Genomic DNA, 25,903 nt, shown 5'->3' with positions numbered 1-25,903 from the left:
GTGGCCATACTTAAAGCCAAGGGAGGCACTGGAGGTGGGAGAACTGCAAGATAAAGCAGAGGAGAAGACTGTCGAAGAGAGAACAAACAGAGTGGAGGAAGGATGGTGGGAAAGTGTCACGGTTAGGAGCAAAAGAAGGAGAAGACACTTTTCACCGCTGGAACCGCAAAACCGCATTCAGATTCTCGAAGACGGGTCTGCCAGACTGCATGCAGACGAAGATGTACAGGAGACCCTACGGGAGAACATGAGAGAGACTGAAGCTCAGCCAAGGAGAGCCACTAAACTCACACCTCCCAAAAAGAAGGAGAGAAGAGTACAGTCGTGCCTCGCTTTACGATTGTCCCGCATTATGATGAAACTGCATTATGACGATATTTTTGTGATCGCAAAACGATGACCTGAATGGGCTTGTTTCGCTTTGTGATTATAGGTTCCCTGCTTCGGGAACCAATTCTTTGCAAAACGATGATTTTTGGACAGCTGATCGGCGGTTTCAAAATGGCCACCGGGTAAATAAAATGGCTCCCCGCTGTTTTCTGGGACAGATTCCTCGCAGGACAGCCACTGAAAATGGCTGCCTTATGGAGGATCTTCGCTGGACGGTGAGTTTTTAGCCCATTGGAACGCATTAACTGGGTTTTAATGCGTTTCAATGGCTTTTTAATTTTCGCATTACGATGTTTTTGTTCTACAGCGATTTCGCTGGAACAAATTAACGTCGTAATGCGAGGCACCACTGTAGTTTCTGTATGAGACTCTCTGCTGTGTGGGATGGAAACTGAAATATGCCAGAAATATCCATGGACCTGCCGGGTATGCTGTCTCCCTGGAGGATGGATGAGGGATGTGATAAAAGGATTGCTACCCCTCATAAAATCCACGGATGCATATCCCTTTCTTCTCATCCACGTGGGAAGAAACAACACAGCCAAGAAAGTCTGATGGGAGAAATCCCATCAGACTTTAAAGCTCTGGGAAGGAAACTTGAAGTATTTTGGGGGCCAAATCATCTTCTTGTCCATCCTGCCAGCACTCAGAAGAGGCATAGAAGGGGAAAGAAAAATATTCCAGATTAACAACTGGCCATGAAGGTGATGCTGATGGGAGGGATTTGGCTTTTGGGACCACAAGCTTCACTTCCGGGAAGATGGACGGCAGGCAAGTGATGAGTTGGACCTCAGAAGGACGGAAAGAATGTGTTTGGCCACAACATGGCCAACAGGAGGGCTTTCAACTCAATTAGAAATTGAGATGCAAGTTCAGAGGTAAAGACAGACGAAGGCTTATGCACAATAAGAGGAACAGAATGGGCAGCTCTAATGGGGGCCAATCCTAGTCTTCATAAAAATGCACAAAAGAAAGCAGGCCATAAATCAGACAATCTCTGGTGCCTTATATACAAAAGCCAGGATGAAGCAAGAAGAACTAGAAATCTTAGTTCACAATTTTAAACATGACTTGACAGGGATAACTTAAACTTGGTGGAAAACAGCAACTGACTGATATAAATTGATCAAAAATAACCAAAAGAACAGAAGGGGTGTTAGAGTCGCATGATATGACAAAAATATACATTCCTGCACAGATATACAGGAGGAGGAGATTGGATGTCCCACTGAAAACATTTAAATCAACAGATCTGGGGTGAAAAACAAAAAGGACATAGTAGCTGGAGTCTATTACCAACCACCTAATCAAGGAGAAGTTGAGGATAAGACCTGAAATGGTTGTGTCCCCGTGCCTAATGGCAGAGCTGGCTCTGAACTCAAGACTTGCCTTTGGAGAGTCAAAAGTCTGCTAGCAAATGCATTACACTGATTCTCCGTGCAGCCCGCTAACAGGCTATCCGGGGCAACCTGTATATGAATTGGCCCCTCGGCTCCAACCGCAAACTATTGACCAGACCGGCTCTTTATCTATTCATTGGAAGAGGATAGCAGACAAGAAGGCGAGGAGGTCTTTCAAATTTCATTTTGAAACACCCTTTCAAAGGGGAACCGCAACTGAGCAGCGGATGCACGGCTGCTGCCGGCTTTAAAACCAAAGCTTCAAATGTATGATGGGAGCCACCTTTATATTTTCTTGTCCAAAGCCTCTGGGGGTTGGCGTGTGGCATCAGGAGCTGTCATTTCCCAGAGATTTTGAAGGCTTCAAAGTATAAAGGGCACACAAGGCTTTTAACTTAAACTTAAGACCCCCCTCTCCCCCCCAAAAAAAATACTTCCTGCCAATGTTGTCACAATAGAAAGTCCATCCCTAACCCTTCCGTTTCAATTCCTTCTGCAGTGTCTTGAGTTTACTAGACAGACAGAGAAATTGGACTTCTCCTCGGGTTGCTGCCAGGTCTCAGGGAGCTGGCTGAAAGCTCTGGGCATTGCCTTTCAAGAAACTTCCCCATATCTCTAGATGGTTGATGCTAAGTTTTAATTCTTGAGCATGATGTGATTTTAACGGTGAAGTGTGCATTTCGACCCTTTTCCTGCCGGTGCCAGGGCTCAACTGGAAGGAACCTGCATGCATCTTGTGCTTGCATGAGCTTGGCATAGCCAAAAATCCAGAAGCAAAAGGGGAGGGTTACTCGAAGGGAGGAACTGCTTGTGTGTTGGCAGTCCTGGACTGTTTGCATCCTATGGAGCACTGTCATGAGACTTGGTCCTTTGTTGTTGTTGTTGTTGTTGTTGTTGTTGTTGTTGTTGTTGTTGTTGTTGTTGTTGTTGTTGTTGTTGTTGTTGTGCCCCAGTGATGTAATCATGCATTTGCCTCTGTGACATCATAAAGGCCGTCTCTCCTTGGCCTCAGGTCATGGCCTTGAATCTCAGAGATGGGAGGCTGCTGATCTGGCAGCTCTAATCTACACTGCCCTTTGGAGAGAGGATTCCCAAGGGGAAAGGAAACCCAGCCACCTGAAGCGTGCAGCTGATCAAACACCAGCTGAGGTATGTGTGGGTAACTTGGCATGAAGTCCCTGGGTCCCTGAAGCCTCTGGGTCCCTGGAGATGCTGAGCTCCTCTGTAGCAGCTTAAACTGTATCCCGGCCCCCAGCCACAGTCCTCCCTCTGGCCGGTTGAGAGAAGGACCACATCAACATTACTGAATGAATGAAAGAAATGGGGTGGAGGAGAAGGGGAGATGGGGCAGACTCCGGAGCAGCTGTCACCATTATTCGTGTGTTGTTTACAAATATTTATTTATTTATTTATTTATTTATTTATTTATTTATTTATTTATTTAATTTATATCCCGCCTATCTGGACTATAAGTCCACTCTAGGCGGCTACAACAGATTACAACAATGAAATAAATAATCATCATTGTGGAGATCGCCCACGCCACTCATGCCATTTGTATTCATGAGCTGATTTGCATGAACCTATGAGAGGACTGGAGAGGCGGAGTCAGCAGCTACATGAGGTTTGGCGGGAGAAGGAGGAGTCAGATAGGGCTGGTCGGTCAGAGAGAGAGAGAGAGGGAACAGATACTGAGAGAGATAGAGCTGGTTAGGAAAATAGGTAGAGAAGGTGGTCATGATATAGCAAGAGAAAAGAAACATGTACTGAGAGAACCGTTGATGATTGGCTTGTGTATAATGTTTGTCTGAGAAACTTCTGTTATTATTCAGTCTGCTTCACTTCAATAAATAAGTTTCTGTTCACAAGTCAAGTGTTCAGACAAACGTCGTTTATATTCTGGATTGAAGTAATCCACTGGTGGCAGCGAGAAGAAAACGCGACGTGAGCCTTTGTGAGGGAAAGACATTTCACACACGTCCTTTCCTTTTGCCCTGGCTGGGGGTGATGGGAATGGCTTTCAAACGCATCTAGAGGATGCTTGGTCGGGGAAGGCGGATCGACGGGATTGATAGCCACCGGGAGTTTGAACAAGAACGCAGAGGATATTTCTTGGCGCCTAGTTAATCACGATAACCAAATTACTTTCTTCTCTTCTCTGCAGATCCAGCCCTCCCTGCGTGTGTGATGCTGGGGTAAAGAAGCAGGGGGTGTTTCTGGCTATCAGACCTTGCCTGGGAATGTCTCCAACTCATAATGGGGATTGGCCGCGAGCAAAAGTCAGATCAGATCCAGAACCATGATTCATACATGTGGGGATAGCAACGAAATGTTTCCGTGAGGAGCACTCTGGGTTCAGGATTCCAGCCGCTCCGCTTCTTTTTAACCTTTCCTGCTTTCTTCTCTATATAGGCCTTTGCAAATTACATAATTAAAAAAAAAGACACGATACAATACAGTATCAGAGAGTTTGAATTAAATGTTTGCCTTAGTTACATCCCGGCTGGATTGCTGTAATGCACTCTGTTTGGGACTGCTTTTGGTAAATGTTCGGAAACCTCATCAGGTCCAAAATGCAGCAGCCAGATTGCTGACTGGGGCTGGTTATAGGGATCACATAACCGCCCTGTTACAGCAGCTCCGCTGGCTGCCAATCTATTTCCAGGTCCAATTTAAAGTCCTGGTTTCAACCTATAAAGACCTTGACGGGTTGGGTCCAAGCTGACTCTCCAGGATTAAATGAACTTCAGGAAGGAAGGAGCTGATGAGATCTCAGAACTACTGTCTATTCTTTTCTTGAAAGCATGGAGGACGGATGATTGGAGGTGGCTTAACGTTGTCCCTATCTTCAAAAAGAGCAAAAAAAAGAAAGAAAGAAAAAGAGGAACCAGGGAAATGCAGACCAGTCAGCCTGATATCAATCCCAGGGAAAATTCTGGAGCAGATTATAAAGCAGCCACTTTGCAGCCACCTTGAAAACAATGCAGTAATGACTAGAAGCCAACATGGATTTGTCAAGAACAAATCCTGCCAGACTAATCCTATCTCATTTTTTGATTGGGTAACCTCCCAGATAGACAGTGGGAATGCTCTAGATATAATATATCTTGACTTCTGCTAAGTTTTTGACAAAGTGTCCCATGACATTTTTTAATGAGCAAGCTGGTGTGAGCCAGATAGAACAACTGTCGGGTGGATACACTGTTGGTTTCAGAATTGTACTCAGAGAGCGCCTTTCAATAGCTCATTTTCCAACTGGCAACTCGTACCCCAAGGTAATTCTATGAGCAAGAAGGATCTTGGAATTGTTGCAGAACAAAAGTTGTATAATCCTTATTTATTATAATTTATAATTCGGTTTTTAACTTCAGTTCTTCTAATACTATAAGCTGTCTTGGATTGTTTAGGAGAAAAAGTGGCATATAAATATTTCTCTACCAAATGCTACACATAGTATGGTCTCTCACTCCCTCTAGTGGCCAGTTCTGTTATCTTCGTCTTTACAAATATATATTCCTAGGATTTTTCTTTTAATATTTTCAGACCATGGATAAATGAATCAGTTAATATTGATCCCGCAGATGCAGGAGTTTTACTTTATTCATTTTTTATATACTGTTTTGGACACCCTGGGAAGAGGGCCAGCTATGGGAGTTGACATGAGTAGTGCCTGCACTTCTAATTTTACACCACACCACTGGAAAAAAGTGCCTGGTCAGAAATAACTCGAGTGGTTTGTCCTTATTCATACAGACCTCCTTCCTCTGACAGATAAGTTCGCAGATACTTTTCAGAGAGGTGAATTTATGGTGTGTATGTTGTGTGCCGTCAAACTGTTTCCGACTTATGGAGACTTTAATAGGGTTTTTGAGATGTTAAAGGAGTGGTTCACCATCACATCCACCACCCCAATGAGTCTCCATGGCCAAGCAAGGGATTTGAACTCAGGTCCCCTAAAAGCCCTAGACTCTAGCCACTACACAACCCTTGTGTATGAATTTTTCCCTCTCTGAGTTGAGGTCATAGACTGTTGTCTTGTTTCACACTCCTGTGCAAACAAACAAACTTTCAGGTGACAGGAGGCCCCAAAAATGTAGTTTTAAAGAATCTACCCTGAAGTCACTTTTAGCTTTCTTTAAAGCAACTGATGTTTTTCCAGGCGACTGTCTGTAGAATCATATGGTATAGTCATTGTTGGACTGTACTATTTCAGCCGATGGAAAGGCAGAGCACATGTCTGCATACTGCTGTGCGTTCAGGAAATAGAACCCCAAAGCATATAAAACCAATATGCAAAAAAGAATGATCGAGCTTTAGAACTTGCTGGTTTAGAGTATGCCGTCAGCTTTCTCCTAAAATCCAGACAGCTGTGTGAGGTCTCACTTTTTCCTCTTACACACCTGCTCCTCCACCTGTTGTGTTACAGCTGTGCCACCCAGTAAGACTACGCCACCTGAAGCTGCCTGGGATGTAACTCACTCAGCTTTTAGACTACCTAAGGGAGGAAAAGAGAAGAAACCAACTCTCCGCCAGGGCCTGAAAACTGGAGTAGCTAAATTCCTCCCAAACCACCACACAGACGCGCTTTCGCACAAACTGCTCACTAAACAGAGACGTCTCCGTGTGGTTTAGGGTTGCTGGAAGCCGCCACACAGCCAGAATTAAAGTATGAATGAACAAACAAGCTGAGGCTAAAGAGCGTCCTTCCAAACTAGAGTCTAAACAAGGTGAAAGTAAAATGTGAAGCACACTACAGAAGCAACATGATCCCATCATGAAACCGGACAAAGTGCCTGGGCACCCTTTGTTAAATACCATCATTGTGAAGGGGTGTCCGTGTAGCTGTGTGAATTGCTTCTGGATCACAGCTTCTGGGAAAATCAAACCGAGCTTTAAGCAGGAAGTCGGGAAGGCTTTCCTTTCCAAGAAAAGAATGCTTCCAGCCGAATCTCCCATCCATGCAAGGGACATGGTGTTCCTAACCGGCGGGCCATTAATTTTCTAGAGCGCCAGCCTCGCCATGGCTGGAAGGTGCCAGAGGCTTCTGCAGAAATAGCACTGCTCCTCTCTCTTTTCCACTTGGAAGTTGTGGCTGGGGAGGGAGGGGGAGGAACAAAGGCAACACACACCCTCAACTGAAATGTGGGTCAAAGTTATAACAGGAGTCCCGGACTCAGTTCAGAGGGAGAGCAAAACTGAGAATCATCCTTTCGGGGGCTCTAGATGTCATTGATGGAGGAGCCTGGCTCACAGATTGCCGAGTGGACGGGCAGGGCCTGGCGATGACAGCCTGGAGGACGCAGAAATCGCAACTGTGCCAAAACCAGGGCTGACAAAATGAGCTTTTGCTGCCAGAAATAAAGACGACACAGAGGTGGAACTCTGGCCCGAGGAGGAGAAAGAAGTCCTGCTTTTGTCCAGCGCCCAAACAGTATGATAGAGGCCAAACTCAGAAAAGTTCCTTTTTGTGTGTGTGTGTGTGGGGGGGACTACCGTTCTAGGAGTTCTCCAGACACTATGAGCAGTGATGATGTTGACTGGGAATTCAGCTCACAACCTGAGTTCAATCCTGGGCTCATGTCACTGGCTCGAGGCTCACTCAACCTTCCATCCTTCAGAGGTCAGTAAATCGATTACCAAATTTACTGGGGGGGGAGATGTATAGCCTGCATAATTAAATTGCAAACTGCACAGAGAGCACTATGGGGCAGTATATAAGCATCACACATTGCTTTGGGCATTAAAACATGGGCAACAAGCATTACATTCAAAGAGGCATGCCCTCCTCCCAGGGCTGTCAAGAGGAAGGAGGAACTGGAGCTTTTCCCCAGTGTACTAACATTTAGAGGGTCCTGAAAGACGATGGGACAATTACTGCTAAGTCTTAGGAGAATAAATGGCAACCCTCCTGCCCTGTACACTTCCCCTTTCTTTGAGTAAAATCATGGAGTTGGAAGGGGCCTCTAAGGTCCATCAAGTCCAACCCCCTGCTCAGTGCAGGAATATAGATCAAAAGATATCTGACAGATAGTTGTCTAAATTTCTCTTTCAGGCTTCCAGTTTAAGAGCACTCATCCCCTCCCCAGATAACTGGTTCCATTGTCGTACTGCTCTTAACAGTTAGGACGTTTTTCCTGATATTCAGTCTATAGCTGGCTTCCTGTGACTTGAGCCCATGGTTACGTGCCCTGCACTCTGGGATGATGAAGAATGGATTCCACCCCTCCTCTGTATGACAGCCGTTCTAGTGATTATATCTCCCTTTTGACAGGATAACACTTTCTTCTCCTCTTCCATGGGAGCGCTTGCACTGGGGCTCCCAGGTGGGACAGTTGGGAAATTGCTGTATACAGTAGGTTCTGCCTCTTTCTTTAGGACATCGATTCATGCAAATTCAATTGGTCAAGCAATCCTCTAACCCCATACTGCTAATCAGCTAAGATTTATTTGACTGCCGAAAAGTGTAAAAGCATCAGGAAGCCTGATCTTTCAGGCTTTAAACTCAGCCACAGGAGCAGATGGCACAGAAATGAAAACCTGAATATTCTTTGAGGCATGTTCTGTTCTCTGTGAGACCAGAGTCTTAAGTCAAGAGAGGTGGGCAGGAATGACTTCAAGTCAGGTCTGGCAAGAATGCCCCCAAGAGAGCTTGTGAATGATTTTGTTCCTTCCTAGCCTAACATTTTGGGAAAATAACCCGTATCATTTGGCTGAACCATGTGGTTTCATAGCATGAATCAGAAGGGGCCTACGTATAAGGCCTTTGAGTCCAACCCCGTGCTCAGTGCAAGAATCAAAGCACATCGGACAGAGGGTTGTACAATATTCTCTTGAATGCCTCCACCTTCATTGGAGTGCTTACCACCTTCATTGGTTCATTGGTTCCATTGTTGTACTACTCTAACAGTTAAGAAGCTTTTCCAGATAGTCAGCCTACGCTTCTCTGTAATGGTTGCACCAAAATTCCATGGGATGGATCCACAAGCAAACGGGCTCAACATTATCCCAGGAATAATGCAGCAGTCAGTTTTGTACATTAAAAAGCCACACTTAAGGTTCTTGTGAATAACAGCAAAAATAATGCACCCAAAATGAACAGAACTCTATATGAATTTCCAAATTCTTGCCTTTCTTAGGCCAACCAGAAAGACACAAGAAAGCGTGCAAGCTTTCAAGATCACAGGTCTCTTCTTCAGGCTAGATAGTCTGAAAATAAGTAGCGGGGAAGGAAAAGTCGGGAAGGCCTGGTCTCCATCCTGTGCAATTGGTATGGAGCTGTGAGAGATCATGGAGGAAGAAGGCTACGCAGGTAACCAAACTAAACCCATCAGGCAATTCAACACTATTTGGTTTCATTTGGTGGCAGCTGATAGATTTGCCAGGAGGAGGAAAATTAGAAACATTTTGCCTGGCAAAGAGATTTGCGTTCCTGAAAGCGTGCGTGCGTTTTGGCTGGCGTGAGAAAGGTGTCATTCCAGCGAAGGCTTTCGAAATCTGTTTAGTGCTGACACAGCTACCCTTCCTCTATAAAGATACAACCTTTGGCAGTGAGCTGCAGAAAACCTGCATGAGCTGGCTGGCTGGCGGGACCCTCCTCTTCTTCCTTTTTTTAGAAACCCTTTCTCGCCCTCTGGACTTAGTACAGACATGGCACCTTAAATTCAAGGCACAACGGTGCACATTAAATCATTAAGATCTTACGAGATCCCCTTTCTGCACTACCCTCCCCATGTCAGAAATGGGGAGAGGGGCTGACCTGGAACTACAGAGGCTTAATTAAGGATGCATAGAGAACCCACAACAGATATCCTGGCTCCCAGTTATGGTTTTTGCTTATGAGGAGCACCAGCTGCCATGGAGAAAAATCGACACGGGTCTCTCACCTATTCCCAGCACTTTACTTTATAGAAATGGGATGGGAAGGCATCAGCACAGAATGCATTCGCTAGCCTGGGATTGTTTCCCTCTTTCTTGAGGTGCTCTCTGGCTTTCTCTTGATTGCAAGGGTTGTAAAGTGTTAGCCCCCCAGCTGTTGGGGGCTACAGCTCTCCTAGGACTTCCCCATTGGCCTGGGTAGTTATTCTGTGGAACTCCTTGCCACAGGATGTGGGGATGGCCTCTGGCCTAGAGGCCTTGAAAAAGGGATGGGACAGATTCCTGGAGGAAAAGTCCATCGCAGGTGACAAGCCATGCTGGGGATGTATATAATCTCCTGGCTTAGAAGGAAGCGACCTCCAAAGGCCAGATGCAGGGGAAGAGGGATCAAGAGACAGGGATCTTGTGGTCTTGTGTGCTCCCAGAGGCATCTGGTGGGGCCATGGTGAGATCCAGGAAACTGGGCTAGAGGGGCCCTTGGCCTGATCCAGCCGGGCTCTCCTTATGTAGTATTAAACGTATGGAGAGCTAATGGTTATCAATCCTTGTTGTGTAGCCTGGAGTGGAATGGAGAAAGACAGTCCTTCCTCTTATAGCAGCAGGTTCACATCTGAAGAGGCTCCTTGGCCACCATACCAGTTAGAACAGCGTTGGAAAGCTGTTGATCAAGCCTGGCCATCACTGGCTGCATCTGAGAGTGTCGTCATCACTAGAGACCCCAACCAAGATCATTGATCCTCTTGTATTTCCGATCACCATGTCTGGGTGTGAAAGCTGGACCGTTTAAGAAAGCTCATGGGGGAGAAAATGATTTGTCTGAAATGTGGGGCTGGAGGAGAACTTTGCAGATACCCTGGACTGCCAGAAAGACGAATAAGTAGGTCCTTGAGCAAATCAAGCCTGAACTCTCTCTGGAGGCAAACATGTTGAAAACGAACTTGTCTTACTTTGGGCACACTATGAGAAGGCAGGATTCTCTGGAAAAGACCATCATGCTGGGAAAGGTGGAAGGGAGCAGGAAAAGAGGGAAGCCAAATACAAGATGGACCGGCTCCCTAAAGGAACCATAGGCTTGAGTCTACAAGAGCTGAGCAGGGCTGTTGAGGACAGGGCGTTCTGGAGATAGTTCATTCATAGGGTTTGCCATAAGTCAGAAGCCACTTGATGGCACATTGCCACAACAACCACCGCCGTCACGGTGGAATTTCTCAAGCGTTACCAAGCAGACTTTCTGCCAGCAGCAGGAAGAGACAGGAAGATGTGGCCATCGACAAGATAAAAGGCTGGTCTCCAGCCCAGTCAGTCTAAGAAGACTAAAACTCACGTCCTCCATGGGACGGGCTGGCATCCGAACTGAACCACCGAGATGCTAATATTCTGGCAGGCTGGAGAAAATGACAGGCTGAGCAGAAAACTTTGGCGCAAAAGGAGAGGTGGTCAGCATAACTGGTTCCTCTGCTCCACAAGGGATGTTTAAAAAGTAAAATTAAGGAAGTAGAAGAAATCAATGGGAGACAGGAATGTATGTTTTCCTCTACCCTCTGCAGGAAGGAAAGGTTACACAAGAGAGAGAAAAGGGAGAAATACCTTCTCAGACTCCAAAGGGGAGACCATGAGTTTGTTTTTTAAAACCGGGCTATGTTTTAGAGGACTCGGGTCTATTGTCTCCTTCCCTTCTCTTAAATCAAAAACTGTTCTTGTTAGAGAGGGGTGAAGGACCCCTCCTTCTCGACACATGCTAAGGGAACAAGAATGCAATGGTTTGGGCTTTTAATAGTTGTGTAGAAAAGGGAATTTCGGCAGATGGTATTTTTTTCCCCAGACAAGCAACCCCTGCTAAAGTTTGCAACAACCGTTCAAGATCCAAGCATCCAGTTGCTCCTTTTCATGGAACCAACTTGAAATACCCATGCCCACATATCTGCTACACACACATACAGAGCCGTCCTCCCCATGAGCACACCCACACACCCACACACCATCAAAGCAAGGCAGTAATTCCTTACTAGAGGCAACAAATGACGCCCAACAAGAAAGGCTGCTCCGCACATAAAACAGCCCTTGGCACAGATTGCTCAGGGGAACAGCATTCGTCCTATGAAGGCATGCCAATGAGAGGGGGAAAGGGGAAAGGAGGCTGAAGTGGCAGGGAAGGCCGGGCCGAGCGCCCCCACAATTGAGGGGTTGAGCAGATCCTGCAGGGAGAGGATGGGGGGGCTGACAAGGGGGGAATTTGGCAGAGTGGCTTCCTATAGGGCCCCTATGGGAGGGAGGCTGGTTTCTTCTGCAGAACTCTTTCAAGCCGTGAGTGGCGTGACTCTTTCTTCTGGCTGTACTGCCCGCCTCTCTCTTGGTTTTCTCGGTCTCACAGCTCTGTAACCTCTGATCATCATCTCCCCTCCTTCTTCCTGCCATGCTGCCCCCTTTGTGAGTGTTGTAAACATATTCTTTGATTACTTAGAATTGCTTACTTATCACGCATCCATGCAAGTACACCGCCGCCTACCTCTAGGGCTTTTGTGCTAACCTACGCTTTGCGGCGGAGAACAAGAAATGGGTTTTGATCAAAACTTGGGAAATTTCTCTCTTTTTGAGTCACCACTGCCAGAATCCATGCCCTATCGTGGTGGCTGTTTAGGGGCATTCTGGGATTCGGAGTGCATAAAAGTCACTCTCCCAAGCTGCAGCCTAAGCTGTGATGGCTAAGGGTGGTTCCAGTTTTTCAGGCACAGTGAATATGTTCCCATTTTTATTGTGAGCTTTAGAGGCGCTCTCCAAGGTGCTTAACTTATTCAGCAAAGTTTAGACCCAAACCTGGAGGGGTGTCGCCATCTGTGTAAAATCAGAATCACCAGCAGAGTGACTCCCATCAGAGTCACCAGTGGGCTAAATACCACCCCAAGACCACTGGAATTTTCTTTCATTGGGATAGGTAATCTTGTGAATAGCCATGTTTGTAGTAGCACAACAGGAAGCAGAAGTCTCATCACACCTTTAAGAAAACTGTTCTTTATTTTCCATAAGCTTTTGAGTGTCCAAGCACAGGTCTGTAGACAATAGAAGTGACTGTGTCTCGAGGGGGGGGAGAGTACAAAACTGTTGGTCATAACTGTTGTCATACTCACCTCCAAGACACAACTACTCTAATCTCTGAAGAAGTGTGTTTGGACACACCAAAGCTTATGGAAAAAAAATATAGTCTTGAACATGCTACAAGACTTCTGGTTTCTCTTATTCAGATTAGAGCTAAAATAAACCTGTTTTGTTCCTTGTGCATCTCTCTACCCCCAGCCCACCCCAGTTTGGATGTGAAGGGAGGAAGCCAAACAATCTGTGCCTGTTAAGTTTTTAGCCAACTGGCAAAAACCAGTTTTATGGGGGCTGCAAGAAGATGCACTAGCTCTTTGGGGGGTGGACCAGCACTGCTTGTCCATGGGCCTGCTAGCTTCCCGCCTGAACATTCTGTACAAATGAGCAAAATGTTCAACAGATGGTAGGGACATATACTGAATAGCTGTTTCAGCTGTTGCTCATCTCTTGACACTTTATCCACGTAATCCCGCCCACCTTTGCTTTTGAACCCCTTGCTTTTATTTTTTTGGCCTCACTCACAACGACCACATCTCCCCTCCTGCCATGACAAGCCACCGGGAAGGAGGTGGCCATGGGGCTACAGAGCATGCCCATGCCTTCCTTGGTGCATTGGTGTGTGTGTGTGTGTGGGAGAGACAATGTCATCAAGATGCTGCCAGCTCGCTGGAACCAGGGAAGCAGTAATATTTCCAAAGGAGTTTTCTAAGGGAGAAAAGCTGTGGCAGAGTGGAGATACCCTTAAACAGGTGAAAGGCTGCAGATTTCACAAACACCTTTCCCCCAATATTTTGGAAAAGAGACGGGGCACATGATATAAATCAAGATGAAATGTATAAAAAATAATCCTGAAGGTGGTGGGTTACACTGAGTTACAATTGCATTCGTCACTTATGTTTCTGTTATTAAATATTGTTTGATGTATAATAAAATAATTTTAAAAAAATAGAGAGAAATCTGAACTGGACCCAGCGATCACCATGGAAACTCAGGTGGCGTCGGTGGTCCATTCCACCTTTTTCCACCTTGGTTCATGCGCTCGTAATCTCCAGATTAGACCACTGCAATGCACTCTATGTGGGGCTACCTTTGACGTTGACGCGGAAACTCCAAGTGGTGCAGAATGCGGTGGCCAGACTCCTTACTGGAGCGAGAAAATTCCCTCATATTTCTCCCATTCTGGCTGCGCTGCACTGGCTGCCCATTCGTTTCCGTGCTGACTTCAAAGTTTTGATGCTTATGTACAAAGCCCTAAACGGTTTAGGGCCTCGATATCTGGTGGAACGCCTACTCCCACCAAGTTCTACCCGTGTCACTCGTGTGAGTCTGGAGGTGAGGCTGAGAAGCCTGACGCCGAGGGAGGCCTGGAAGGAAAAAACAAGAAATCAGGCCTTCTCGGCGGTGGCTCCTCGCCTCTGGAACAACCTACCTCCAGAGATTCGCGCGGCTCCCTCGCTGGGTATCTTTAAAAATCAATTAAAAACATGGATGTTTTGGCAGGCCTTCCCTCCAGTTAATCCTGATGTTTCCTCTCCTTCCTCCCCCACTGTTTGCCTCCCATCTTGTTGAATGTGCTCATTATGTAATAATCTTTTTATATTTACTGTGTATTTTTATGTTGTAAGCCGCCTAGAGTGGTCGTAACTGACCAGATAGGGATATAAATTAAATGAATGAATGAATGAAGGAAGGAAGGAAGGAAGGAAGGAAGGAAGGAACGAACAAACAAACAAACAAACAAACAAACAAACAAACTGCAAGTCTGGAAGGGACCCTCTGGATCATTGGGTCCAGCCCCTCTCAAGGAGGCCCAGTGGGGAATCGAACCCCCAGCCATACCTAAACCACCATGCTCTCCAGCTTATCAGAGCCTTTTTGTGTTGCTCTCACTTTTGCTTTTCCCACTATCATCTGGAACTTGATCTAAAACGGTAGCTTAAAAGTAGCTAGACATGGAATCAAAACATTAGTCCCATAAGAGTAATGAGCCACCAGGTCGATTCTGACTTCCAGTGATTCTCTTGTGGTTTTGCAAGTATAAGGGTACCAAGAAGTGGTTTACTAGCCTCTCTTTCTGGTGGTACTCTGGGTCCCCTGTGCAGCTTGTCAAGGCTGCCCAAGTGTCACCCATCAGCCACAAATGCTCCAGGTGGTCTTGGCTGGCTCCTGTCCTGGGAGGCACAGTGGGGATTCGAACTCCCAGCCAGGCATCCCAACAAACACAACGGTACCAGCTCCTGTTCCAGAAAAGTACTGTACTGAGCAGAGCATTCTCCAACTGCATCTTCCCTTCTCCATGGATGAGTGGTCTTAACCGACCAGATAGGTGGGATATAAATAAAATAAATAAATAAATAAATAATAAATGAGATCCTGATACCAGAGCAGAAATTGGCCGGTAACAATCCTTCTATAAGATCTCATTGAATCATAGGGGTGGAGGGATGGAGATAATCTAGTCTGACCCGCTCCTCACTGCAAGTTCTGTAGTGCAGGATGGAACCCCAGCATTTCAGTCAGGGGGCTCTCCAGCTGTTGCTTAAATATCTCCACTGGTATTTAAGGACAACCTCCCCCCCCCCCATGCACACCTCTTGTTAAGATGCATTTCACAATAAAACAGCTCAGCCTGTTAGGAAATTTATTGCAAAATCACAATGGAAGCCATCCCCCCCCCCCACACACACACACATCCAAATTAGATTTTTTTTTTTTTACTGCCTTCTGGCTACAACAAAGAGCAAGCCTTTCCCATCTTCTGCACGAGGAGCCTTTCCAATATTTGCAAACCGTTATCACGTCTCCCCGGACCAAATATGCTCGTTCAACCGTTATATAATAATTGGTTCCAAGCCTCCTTAACCATCCTCGACAGTCTTCTCCAGACTCAGATTTCTTCCCTAAAAAGAGGCATCCGGGGCCAGATAGTGTGTTCAAATGTAGCCTGTGTAATGCAGGATAGAGTGGAAAAATTATTCCACATGACCCCACACTATGGTCTGACTGTTCATAAGGCCCAGAATGACCCATGAGCTTTTGGGCCGTCCGTATTGTATCATCTGAGAGCACCAAGATGCCTAAATTCTCTTTACGTGCACTGCTACCAAGCCCTCTCTCCTCCCCATGTGGCTTTTGTAGCCGATTTTACAGACTTGGGACTTGGGACTCAAGACTTGGTACCAACGACTTACCAATATCCCTGTCAGATCCTTTACATCAGTAATTCCCAACCTCGAATTCTCAGATGTTCTTGGATTAAAACCCACAGAAGCCTTCGCCACGAGCTGTGCTGGCCTGGAATTCTGGGAGTTGTAGTCCAAGCACACCCGGAAATCTAAGGTTAGGAAACACTGCTTCACCTTGATGGGGAGGCTGCTTTTTCTGACTACAGTTGCCAGAACCACCACTACCCCGCCTGCCAGCATGGCCAGCTGTGAACCAACATCCATCTTTTTAGAAGCTCTGCCTTTAAAAAAGGAACTATTCCCCATCTCTGATACAGATTAGAGTGTTGCACTAAGACCTAGAAGTTGCAGATTCAAGTCTCCATAAACCCAGAAACTGAATGGGTGGTCTTAAGCTGATCACGGTTTTTCAGCCTGGGCTGTTTGAAGGTAAAGCAGAGAACAAGAAAGCCTAGTGAGAGGAAAAGTGGGGTATAAATGTAACTGAGGAAAACAGACAGACCAACAGACAAGCCAATCAGGGGCAAGGCTGTTGTTAGGAGTATGCGCGGCCCTAAAAACCTATGCTAGGGCACAGAAAGAAATGAACAAAAAATGATCAAACACTAGAACTTGGAAAAAATTGACTTTTTGACCCTTAAAAATATCCATGCTGCCTGGGGCATTTGGAGAGTTGCTGTTCGTAACTATAAATTTTGGTCTCTGCCAATGAAAGGTGTTGGCTTTGATCAAGTTGTGGTGAGCTGGGTGGAACAAGGACCTAACTCAGCATAATGCTTCAGTGTCATATGTCATTCATCTCCATTCACCACTCAGAACAGTAATTCCAGCCTCCTTAGTTGGGTGCATGAAACATATGCTTTACTCGGACTTAGTCAGTAAGAAGTTACAGATAACATAGCTTATGTAGTTAGTTATTCTTTGTCTGAAATCCTGCTGCGTAGCATAAGTTCTAACTTAGAGCAGGCTCATTTGAATCAAATAGCTAACAGGTCTACTCAAGTTGCAACTTACTGTGCTAAGCAATAGAATTTCAGCCAATGGATAATAAAGGTGTTATGAACTTAGATTTCGAAAATAAGGTCATGAGGAGAAGCAAAGTTATTTTACTGGTCTATCAAAAAACAATGTCTAGTCATTTTAAATGCTGTTTTTCAAGGACATTTTAAGAGGCATCATGATGGGCATATTTTAAGATTTTGGCACATTCTGTGACAAAGAAGCAAACAGCAATAAAAAAGAACAAGGTCATGAAGAATTAAGATGTGTTTCCAACTTTGTTGCTAGTAAAGGCAACAGATTATTTTTTGATCACAGCAAAAAAAAATGAAAACTTTTTTAAAAAAACCCTTGGTTGTATTACAATGGGCATGTGGGTCTGTGGATGATGAATGTTGTAGCACAATATGTACCTGGAGGGTGTTAAGTCAGTTATGTTGAGCTATTAAATTAAACAAGATGTCTGGGGCTCTAAAGAAATCATTGCATCAGGATGTGATGCCTATGTGTCGTTTGGTTAGCTAAGGAGTGGCATCTGCACTGCCCGGATGGAGCAGTTTGATAACCCTTGAAGTGTCATGGCTCCATCCTAAGGAATTCTGGGACTCGCAGTTCAGGGGGAAAGGATTAGAGTTCCTGCCGGTGCACCAGAGCTTTCTAGCAGAAAAATCTAAACCCTTTACCAAACTATAAATCCGCGGATTGAGGAGGAGGGAGCTGTGACCGTTAAAATGGTCTCAAACTGTGATAAGCCTCTAGTGTAGAGACGCTCAAGAGCACCAGTACTTTTGCACGCACACTGCAAAAGACCAGCTTGTTCTAAGAGCCATATGTGGTGGAGACTTCCTGGGCTTAATCACAGGGAAAATGTGTAAAGATTTTTGTGTTTCTTTTCTCCCACATAAAAATCCGAGAAAAAAACAATCATGTTCACCAGGAAGAAAGGAAGAAACAAACAACCGCAGGGCCCCGGGGAAATGTCAACAGCTTCTGGGCTGGGAAATTTGTACTGCGGGTTCTCTGGCAGCCCCACCCACCTTGTGGACGAGCTTAGTATGAGGACCATTTTTACTGCCTCAAGACTCCGAGGGTAAAATGCTTGAATGACAGCTGGGGTGAGAAGATTATTAGAAACGGGTGGGTTTGGATATCAAAGGGGTGGTCAATCTGCTCTGGGTTTCCGTGTGAAGATTAAAGAAGATCTTTGGGGTGTTCCATCTATTGGGGAAATAGGATTCCAACAGGTTAACTTTGCAAGGGAACTGCTGGAAAGTTTGGATTAAAACCCAGCATTTGGGTTCACCGACCTCAGAGCCACCTGCCTCCATGGGAGCAGATTAACACAGAAACGACAAATATGAAACTATTCCCCCACCTTCTTTTTGCACAAGCCACATTCTTTGTAAAAACGACTTCAAGGCCAGCTTCTTTTCCTAGCATGCCCAACCAAGTTCCCTATTCTCCTTGGGGCAGAAATAAATCTAATCAGGTGATAGCTAGTCTTGTTTCTGGCATCCAGTAGGTGACCTAGCCCCCTTGGTGGCCTTGATCCCTTGGAACCTGCTGTTTTTCCTCTGTCCCATGGCCTGTTTGGGAAACAAAGGCGACATGCTTGGATTCTCATTTCTTTCTAGAAAAGAAACACTGAAATTTGAAACCTGAAATATTGTTATTACCATCATTTTAAGATGGTAATAACAATATTCATGGCAACCCTATGAATGAATTAATGAATGATCTCCAGAAGGTCTTATCATTCGCAGCTCTGTTCAGATTTTGCATAATCAAATCTATGGGTTCCTTAATTGAGTCAGACCTTTTTATGACCAGTCTTCCTCTTGGAGTTATAGAATAGCTAGAAGGGCCCCAAGGGCCATTGAGCTCAACCCCTTCCTGAAGCAGGTAATCCACAGCTAAAACACCACTGCAGATGGCCATCCAACCCCTCTTTGAAAGCCTCCAATGAAGGAAAAGTCCACCACCTTTTGAGATAGTCTGTTCCATTATCAGATAGCTTTTATTGTCAGAATGTTCTTCCCTCTCCTCTTCCTACTCCCTTCCACTTTTCCTGGGATGATAATACCTTTTCCAAGAGCCTTATCTTCTCATGATCCATCCAAGTACAATAGCCGTAGTTTAGTCATTTTAGGGGGTCACTACATGGGCATTTGGCCTACTTTTAGACCATTGTGCAGATGAGCTGATTCACTCCTTCTGCCAGTGACCAGAGGATATAATAGCTAGAGCAAACCAGTCCATCCCAGAGTGTTCCTATCGACACTGTTCTGGGTCCCTCTCAGGAGCTACTCTTTTTCAATTGTTTGTTGTATCAATTCATGTTGGTTTATTTCCAGGTTGTGTAATTTCTGGGATTGAACCAAATTGGAACTTCTTAATTTCCCAATATCACTAGTGGCTTAAACAGGCAACTTAACCACTTAATGATATGGAGAAACTGGGAAATTAAAATTTCCTTCCTCTGCTCCTCTCCAAGGAGAGGCAGAGGGAGTAAGCAAAAATTTTAAAAAGAAAAAACAATTTAGGGAAAAATTTAAAACATTAAAAGCTTTTACCTAGAAGAAGGAAAAGAGGACAGGGCAAGGAGGGCTTTTCTTTTCTTAAGAGAGGCAGGCCAAATAGGATTACTACATACAGATGCAAGGATCACATTACATGGCATACCAGACTACCTGATTTCTGTTGTTGTTAAGTCGTGTCCGACTCTTCTGGACCCCATGGACCAGAGCATGCCAGGCCCTCCTGTCTTCCACTGCCTCCCAGAGTTGGGTCAAATTCATGTTGGTCTCTTTGAGGATGATGACCTGATTTTAAGCAACCCTATTTAGCTTGCTTCAGCCCATCCAAAATGACCCATGTAGTCACATCCTTGGCTTCTATAGAGAACTCACTTGATCTTGAACCCACTGATTTGTCTTTGGCACACAACCAAGTGCACAAGTGAGCATGCAACTGGTGCATGTTGCTGCTCATAACAAAGAACTGGTTCAATTGTGCACACCATTTACATGGTTTCTGGCGCTCTTATATGATTTTTATCAATTTTCTGGCCACCATATTCATGCACAAGTGAACACTGATAGGCCTGGGTTATTTCAGGCTTGGACATTTCACTCTTGGTTCAGTCACCTACAGCCTCCTGGAACAGTTTCATGAGTTTCATATCAGAGATACTAAGAAAAGCCAAGAAAGCCAAGATCCTTATAAAATGCACAGGGAACCGAAGGGCCTCAGGCATTGTTGAACTGCAACTCTTATCAACATTAGCCTGCATGGCTCATGGAGAGGAAGGTTAGCAAGTACAGTCCAAGAACGCCTAAACAATCAAAATGGGCAATGTAGCAAATCACTGACCTCCTTTGGAAAGTAAGCTGCTGCTCTTATTCTACAGAAGGCAAAGAAGGAGGATCAATGCCATATACAGTACTACTTCAAGAAGATATAAAGAATCAGAAAGCAACAGAACACATTAGAAGGCCCAGCTCATGCTTTTAGAGTCCTGAGTCTGAACTGGACCAAGTCTGAATATTGGACAATAACAGAAACCAAAAGACACATAGAACTAAGTTTGAAGGGACCTACAAGGCCATTGAGTCCAACCCCCTGCTCAATGCAGGAACTCAAATCAAAGCAGATCTGAAAAGGGGGTTGTCCAATTTTCTCTGGAATGCCTCCAGTATTGGAGCGCTCACCACCTCCCTCTGAGGTCATGGGTTCCATTGTCATACTGCTCTAACAGTTAAGAGGTTTTTCCTGATACTCAGTCTAAAGCTGGCTTCCAGTAATTTGAGCCCATTATCCTGCACTCTGGGATGATGGAGAACAAATCCTGCCCCTCCTCTGTATGACTCTCTCCATTATATGTTTGCTCAGCACGTGCAATTCATAGCCAAATGTGTGAAGCACATGCAATTCAGAAATGCAATTTACTCCTACAGTTAGCATGTGAATTTCCCAGCTGAAAACATAAGCTGTCCCAGTCTAAAGATATTGTGTTTTGGAACTTATCTTTGCTGACAAGACAAACCTGAGAGGAGTTGAGGCTGAAAAATGTTCACAGATTGCTCGCCTTTAAGAACAAGAAGTTGCCAAAATCAAGGCCCTTGTACAGAAGAAGAGCCATGGACCACACTAATCAAAATCTAAACCTCAGCATATCATATCAGTTATGGAGAACTACCCTTTCATCTCAAAAGCAAGGTCAGAGACCATATATCTGCCCCTTTCAAGAGGAAGCTGAGGAGCTTGTCAAGAACGCATCTACAACCTGATACCAGTTTTGACATGGTTTGATTACCACAACTGGCCTCAAGGAATCCTGGGACTTGCAGCTGATGCTAGAGTGTTGCCAGCTTGGGAAAAATGCTTTTCTGGACTGCATGAACCAGAATCATCCAGCCAGTTTGCCTGTTGACCATATTGGTTGAGGGAATCGGGGAGCTGTGACTCAGAAAATTCGTTTCCTGCCCTCTCGCTAACCACAGAAAGGATGATTCAATCAACTGGGTCTGTCATCTTGAAGACGCTTACTAGAGAGCGATTCCCATCAGATTCAATAGACTTACTTCTGAGGAACCATGCCTTGCACATATTCCAGGGGTCCCTAATCTGCAACCCTAATTCTGACAAGGCCCTGATTTTCAAGTGAAGTTGGAACAGATCTTCCTTGGGAAAAACTCCAGATATGAGATATGGGGAAATGGTGTCTTGAGGCAGAGCCTTGCATTACAGTTACAAACGACATCTCTTCTGATTATTGGTGCTAATCTGGGTTGTTGGAGGTTTTTTGCTTTATTTTAAAAAATAAAATTATTTTTTTCCCTGTTATTCTAGGAGAGCAAAACTTAGGAAGAAATAGATGGCAGGAAGAACATTTAAACTTCCTCTGCCCACACACAGTGGGGCTGATCTGAAGCTGATCCTTTGCAGATAAGAAAGAAAATATGCCTCAGTTGCAGAGTATAGTTGAATCCAATTATAAGGCCCAGCTATCCACACTGAAATAGAAGGAGCATGATCAGTTAACACTAAGGTAAGTTTCACTGATTCACTCAGTGTCTGTTTACTGGGATAGGTGATTGGATTTAAGCCTCTGCATATAACGTCGCATCCAGTTCAGCTCTTGGACTGAGAGACTGAATCCGATGGGGTAATTCTCTGCCCCACAGGAGCAACGTCCTAGCTCCACTCCACAAGATATGGATCTAAATGCTTGAACCGGATTCACAAAATGGTGAATTCTGATTTTGCCTTGGTATTGTCTGAGGCTTGATTCTTTGGGGAGCATTGCCATGCCAAGGTGCGGGTTGAGTTCTGGATTGCATGGACTGATAAGACTGTTCCCAAGCAGGTGCAAAGAGCTAGTTAAAACTTGTGTCTGTTATATAATACCAGGCAATGTTTTTATAATTTTGACTGTGCCTGGTGTTTTTGAATAACGATGATGATGATAATGATGATGGTGGTGGTGGTGGTGATGATGATGATGATCATGATGATGGACTGACTCCCTAAAGGAAGACGCAGGCTTGAGTTACAAGAACTGAGCAAGATCATTGAGGACAGGACAGGTAATTGCTCATTGATTTAAGTCAGAGGCAACTTCATGGCAAACAACAACAACAACAACAACAACAACAAAACAACAACAAGTCAGTTCAACTGCTAGTTTTCAGAAACCTGCTGCTTCCAATGTAGGAAATAAAAGTGCATCAGTCATGACTAACATCCATTTATATTCTCCTAACCCACAAATGTATTCAATTCACCTCTAAAGCCAAACAAGACTAGTTGATGGCCATCACTTCATCTCGCGGCCTTGAATCCCACCATTTCCAGTCATGTGGTGTGAAGGACTCCTAACTCTTGCCTGTTCTGAATCTCCCACCAGTAAACTTTACCTGATGCCCCTGTATTCTGACAATATGGAAGAGGGAGAATCGGCTTGTCCTTTGGTGGCGAACACACAGATTTAATGAACTCCTTGTGAAATGCCATTTTCTGAAGCAGCATTGGGGAGCAGCGGAGGCATGGGTGCTGTGAGACAGGTGGCTGGCAAAAAAAAATCCAAGGAGAAACTGCAGACAAACAACAACGAGAACACGCTGGACGAAGATTCCTCCATGCTGTTCTATCAACTCACATAAGCTCAGAACCAGGCACGGTGAGCCAAACACGGCTACACAAGAACGGCCTCAACAGGCTGGAGCAAAGCAGTCCAAATCACATGCTAGACATGCAGCATGAAAGCAAAAATAATTAAATTAAATTATTTTTTTTAAAAAAAGCTCTTCCTTTTGCCCACAAACAGTACTCAATGGTTATAGAGGAGAGTAGCTCTGAATGCTGAAGCATAACACGGTTTCTCTTCCACAAACAAGATACATAAACCTATCTCAGTCATTAGGATCGCCTCCAGAAGCCCTTCTCTTCCAGTAAAATATAGTCTGCAATTCTGACCCTGCAGCTCTCACTTGGCATTGTTTTTGATATCTGTTTGCTGCCAAGCAAATATACACTCGTCTTCCTTCAGCTTCTTAAATCCATCAGCTTTAAATCTGCCTTATACGGCCCTGTGACTGTGCTAGGTTGTTGAAATTCTACCATGGGTTGTTTCAAGAGTTTTATCAACACTGCGTTTTGATTTGTTTCTGTCTGCTGCCCCCAAAAAAAACCCTTGCTGGGTGGAAGAACAGGGATACGAAGTGTTCAAAACAAGTACAGGCAGGCATATCAGCAAGCTAGGTCACAGGTCTTCATCCCCACCTTGCCTCACCCTGCAAAACTTTTTGCGCCTCGCTCTCCCATTCTAGCATCCAGACCTTCTGATTTGACCTGCGTTCCAGCGATTTTGACAAAAACTTTTTTTCCACCTGAGCAATGGGGTCTGGGAGGAAAGGACCACCTGTCTATACCTGAGGTGCAGGTCAAAGGAAGGTCTGTCATGAAACCTGAGAAGATGGCACATAGAGAAACCAATACTGTATATCACGTATAATACTTTCCAGCATAAGGCAAGTATCCCAGCGCAGCCTCTTTAGCGCCTTGGGTCACCCCATCCCGGGGACTTAAGCATTCTGCTCAAGAGACCCTTATAAGTTCCGAAGCCTCATCTCAGAAATCCGTTCCCACTTCCCACAGCCAGCTACAGTACTTGCTTTCTCTTCTTCTGTCCGGTTGAGAAACTGACCTGCCGCTGCTTTTGGCCAACTCGCCGGGCGGGCGTCTCCGGAGAAACCTGCAGCTCCGAATCCAGACTGTGCCCCAGACTTGCCTCAACAGCCTCGGTCAAAGCCTCGGCAGTCTTTTCTTGCGCCCAAAGGAGGTATACCCTCCCTCCCTCCCTCCCTGCCTGCCTGCCTGCCTGCCTGCCTTAAAGGGGGAGGGCCAATGCTGGGCGTTGATTTCCTCTCGCCCCCCCTTCCTACTTCTGGGATGGGAATTGGGATCGGGGCGAAAAGCGGGGCCGGGAGAGGGTGGGAGAGGCTGAAGGTCTGCTAAGGAGAGTGGTTCCTTGGCAACCGCAGGTCGGCCCTGGCATGCTAATTGCGCCGGGCTCCGGCCCTGGCAGGCGGCGCGAGGTGCGGGTAGCGGGGGGGGGGGGGGTTGGAAGAGGGAGGGAGGGAGGGAGGGAGGAAAGAGAGAGCAAAGGGAAGGGGGAGGATGTTTCCAAGCTCTGGAGGAAAAACAACCCTCAACGGCTGGAAGGCTGCGGCGCCAAAGCAACCCTGGTGGAAGCCAGCGGAGCGATCTTCCGCCCCGACACCTCGGCCGTGATTTCCACGCCAAGCGAGCCCGGAAAGCGCCGCTTTTTCTCGCCTCCCGAGGAAGCATGGCTGGGCGAAAACGCATCCCACCCACTTGCTCTCTCCAGACACACGCACACGACACAACCTCCACAGACTCACACTGCCCGCTGCCGTGCCTTGCCTGGACTCCCCAGCCAACAAGTACCCTTTAAAGGCTAAGCAATGCCCCCCCCCATTATTTTCCCAAAGCGCTTCCCAGCTCCTACGTTTCTCCGTTTACTCCGGCGGCTCTTGGCACATGGGAGGTGCAATCCCTCGTGGGGGGGGGACATCTCCGTCGCCGCTCCCCGCCTCCCCCTCGCCCCCCTCCACTCCCACACAGCAAACACTCCCCCCCCCACGGCCCTTGCAAAGCAAGCGATCTTACCGATGGTGGTTTTGGAGCCAATACAGCCCATAATCGACGGGGGCAATTTAGGATGGCCGTAACCCTTTGCTCCAGACGGCACACATTGCCACAGTACCTCATGGATTTGGATCTGGCAGGCGGGAAGGCGGTGGACCGGCGGCGGCGGCGGCAGGAGAAGCGAGGTCTCCTTCTCCCAGGGCTGCTTTGGTGACACACACACACAGAGGAGGAGGAGGAGGAGGAGGAGGAGGGTGGGGGAGATGAGGGGACAGACAAACATCCATGCGCTCACACCCCAAGACAGACAAACAGAGCCTCCGAGAAGAGGGCTGGCTCTTTCGTCTCCGTCTGCACCTCCGCCTCCTCCGCCTCAGTTTCTGGCCCCTGGAGAAGCTGGCGTGTCAGGGACACCGGGGCTGAACCGCTTGCACGTTCGCCTACGTCACTGCTGCTGGCGGAGAACGGAGTGAAAGGAAAGAAGGAGGAGGGGGGAAGAGAGAGAGACAGAGAGAGAAGACGGAGCGCGCTGCCTTTCAGCACCCTGGACAGCGCGCTGGCTTCAGCACCTCGGACAGCGGCGAGCGAGAGCCTCCCGCAGCAGGGCCCCCTGGGGCACGCTTTCAGCACGTTGGACAGCGCCGGCGGCAAGCGGTGGGGTGGGGGGACGGGACCCCAGGCTCAAGGGAGGCCGCGGGCGTGGGTGGGGGTGTTAATTGCTCAGTAGGTTGGCAGATCAAGTCGGCTGCCGTGTCAGGATTGTCAGGATTGCCAATCCTAACACAGGGACAA

General features: G+C 46.3%; 1 protein-coding gene across 3 annotated transcripts in view; it reads right to left on the bottom strand.

The window, feature by feature from the left end:
- The window catches only part of FAM131A (family with sequence similarity 131 member A), an 84,943-nt gene extending 59,369 nt beyond the window's left edge, over nt 1-25,574 (bottom strand). For 2 of the 3 annotated variants that reach the window (XM_072996273.2, XM_072996274.2), the window contains exon 1: nt 25,133-25,574. In XM_072996273.2, coding sequence (XP_072852374.2) covers nt 25,133-25,394 — 262 coding nt within the window. In that variant the 5' untranslated portion in view covers nt 25,395-25,574. The remainder of the gene's footprint in view (nt 1-25,132) is intronic. The other variant, XM_078389773.1, reaches the window with a different exon arrangement.
- Between the last annotated feature and the right edge of the window lie 329 nt (nt 25,575-25,903).

The sequence above is a fragment of the Pogona vitticeps genome, chromosome 3 (assembly GCF_051106095.1).
Source record: "Pogona vitticeps strain Pit_001003342236 chromosome 3, PviZW2.1, whole genome shotgun sequence".
Taxonomy (NCBI): Eukaryota; Metazoa; Chordata; class Lepidosauria; order Squamata; family Agamidae; genus Pogona; species Pogona vitticeps.
The sequence above is the reverse complement of the archived record's forward strand: the minus strand, read 5'-3'. Positions and strand labels throughout refer to the sequence as shown.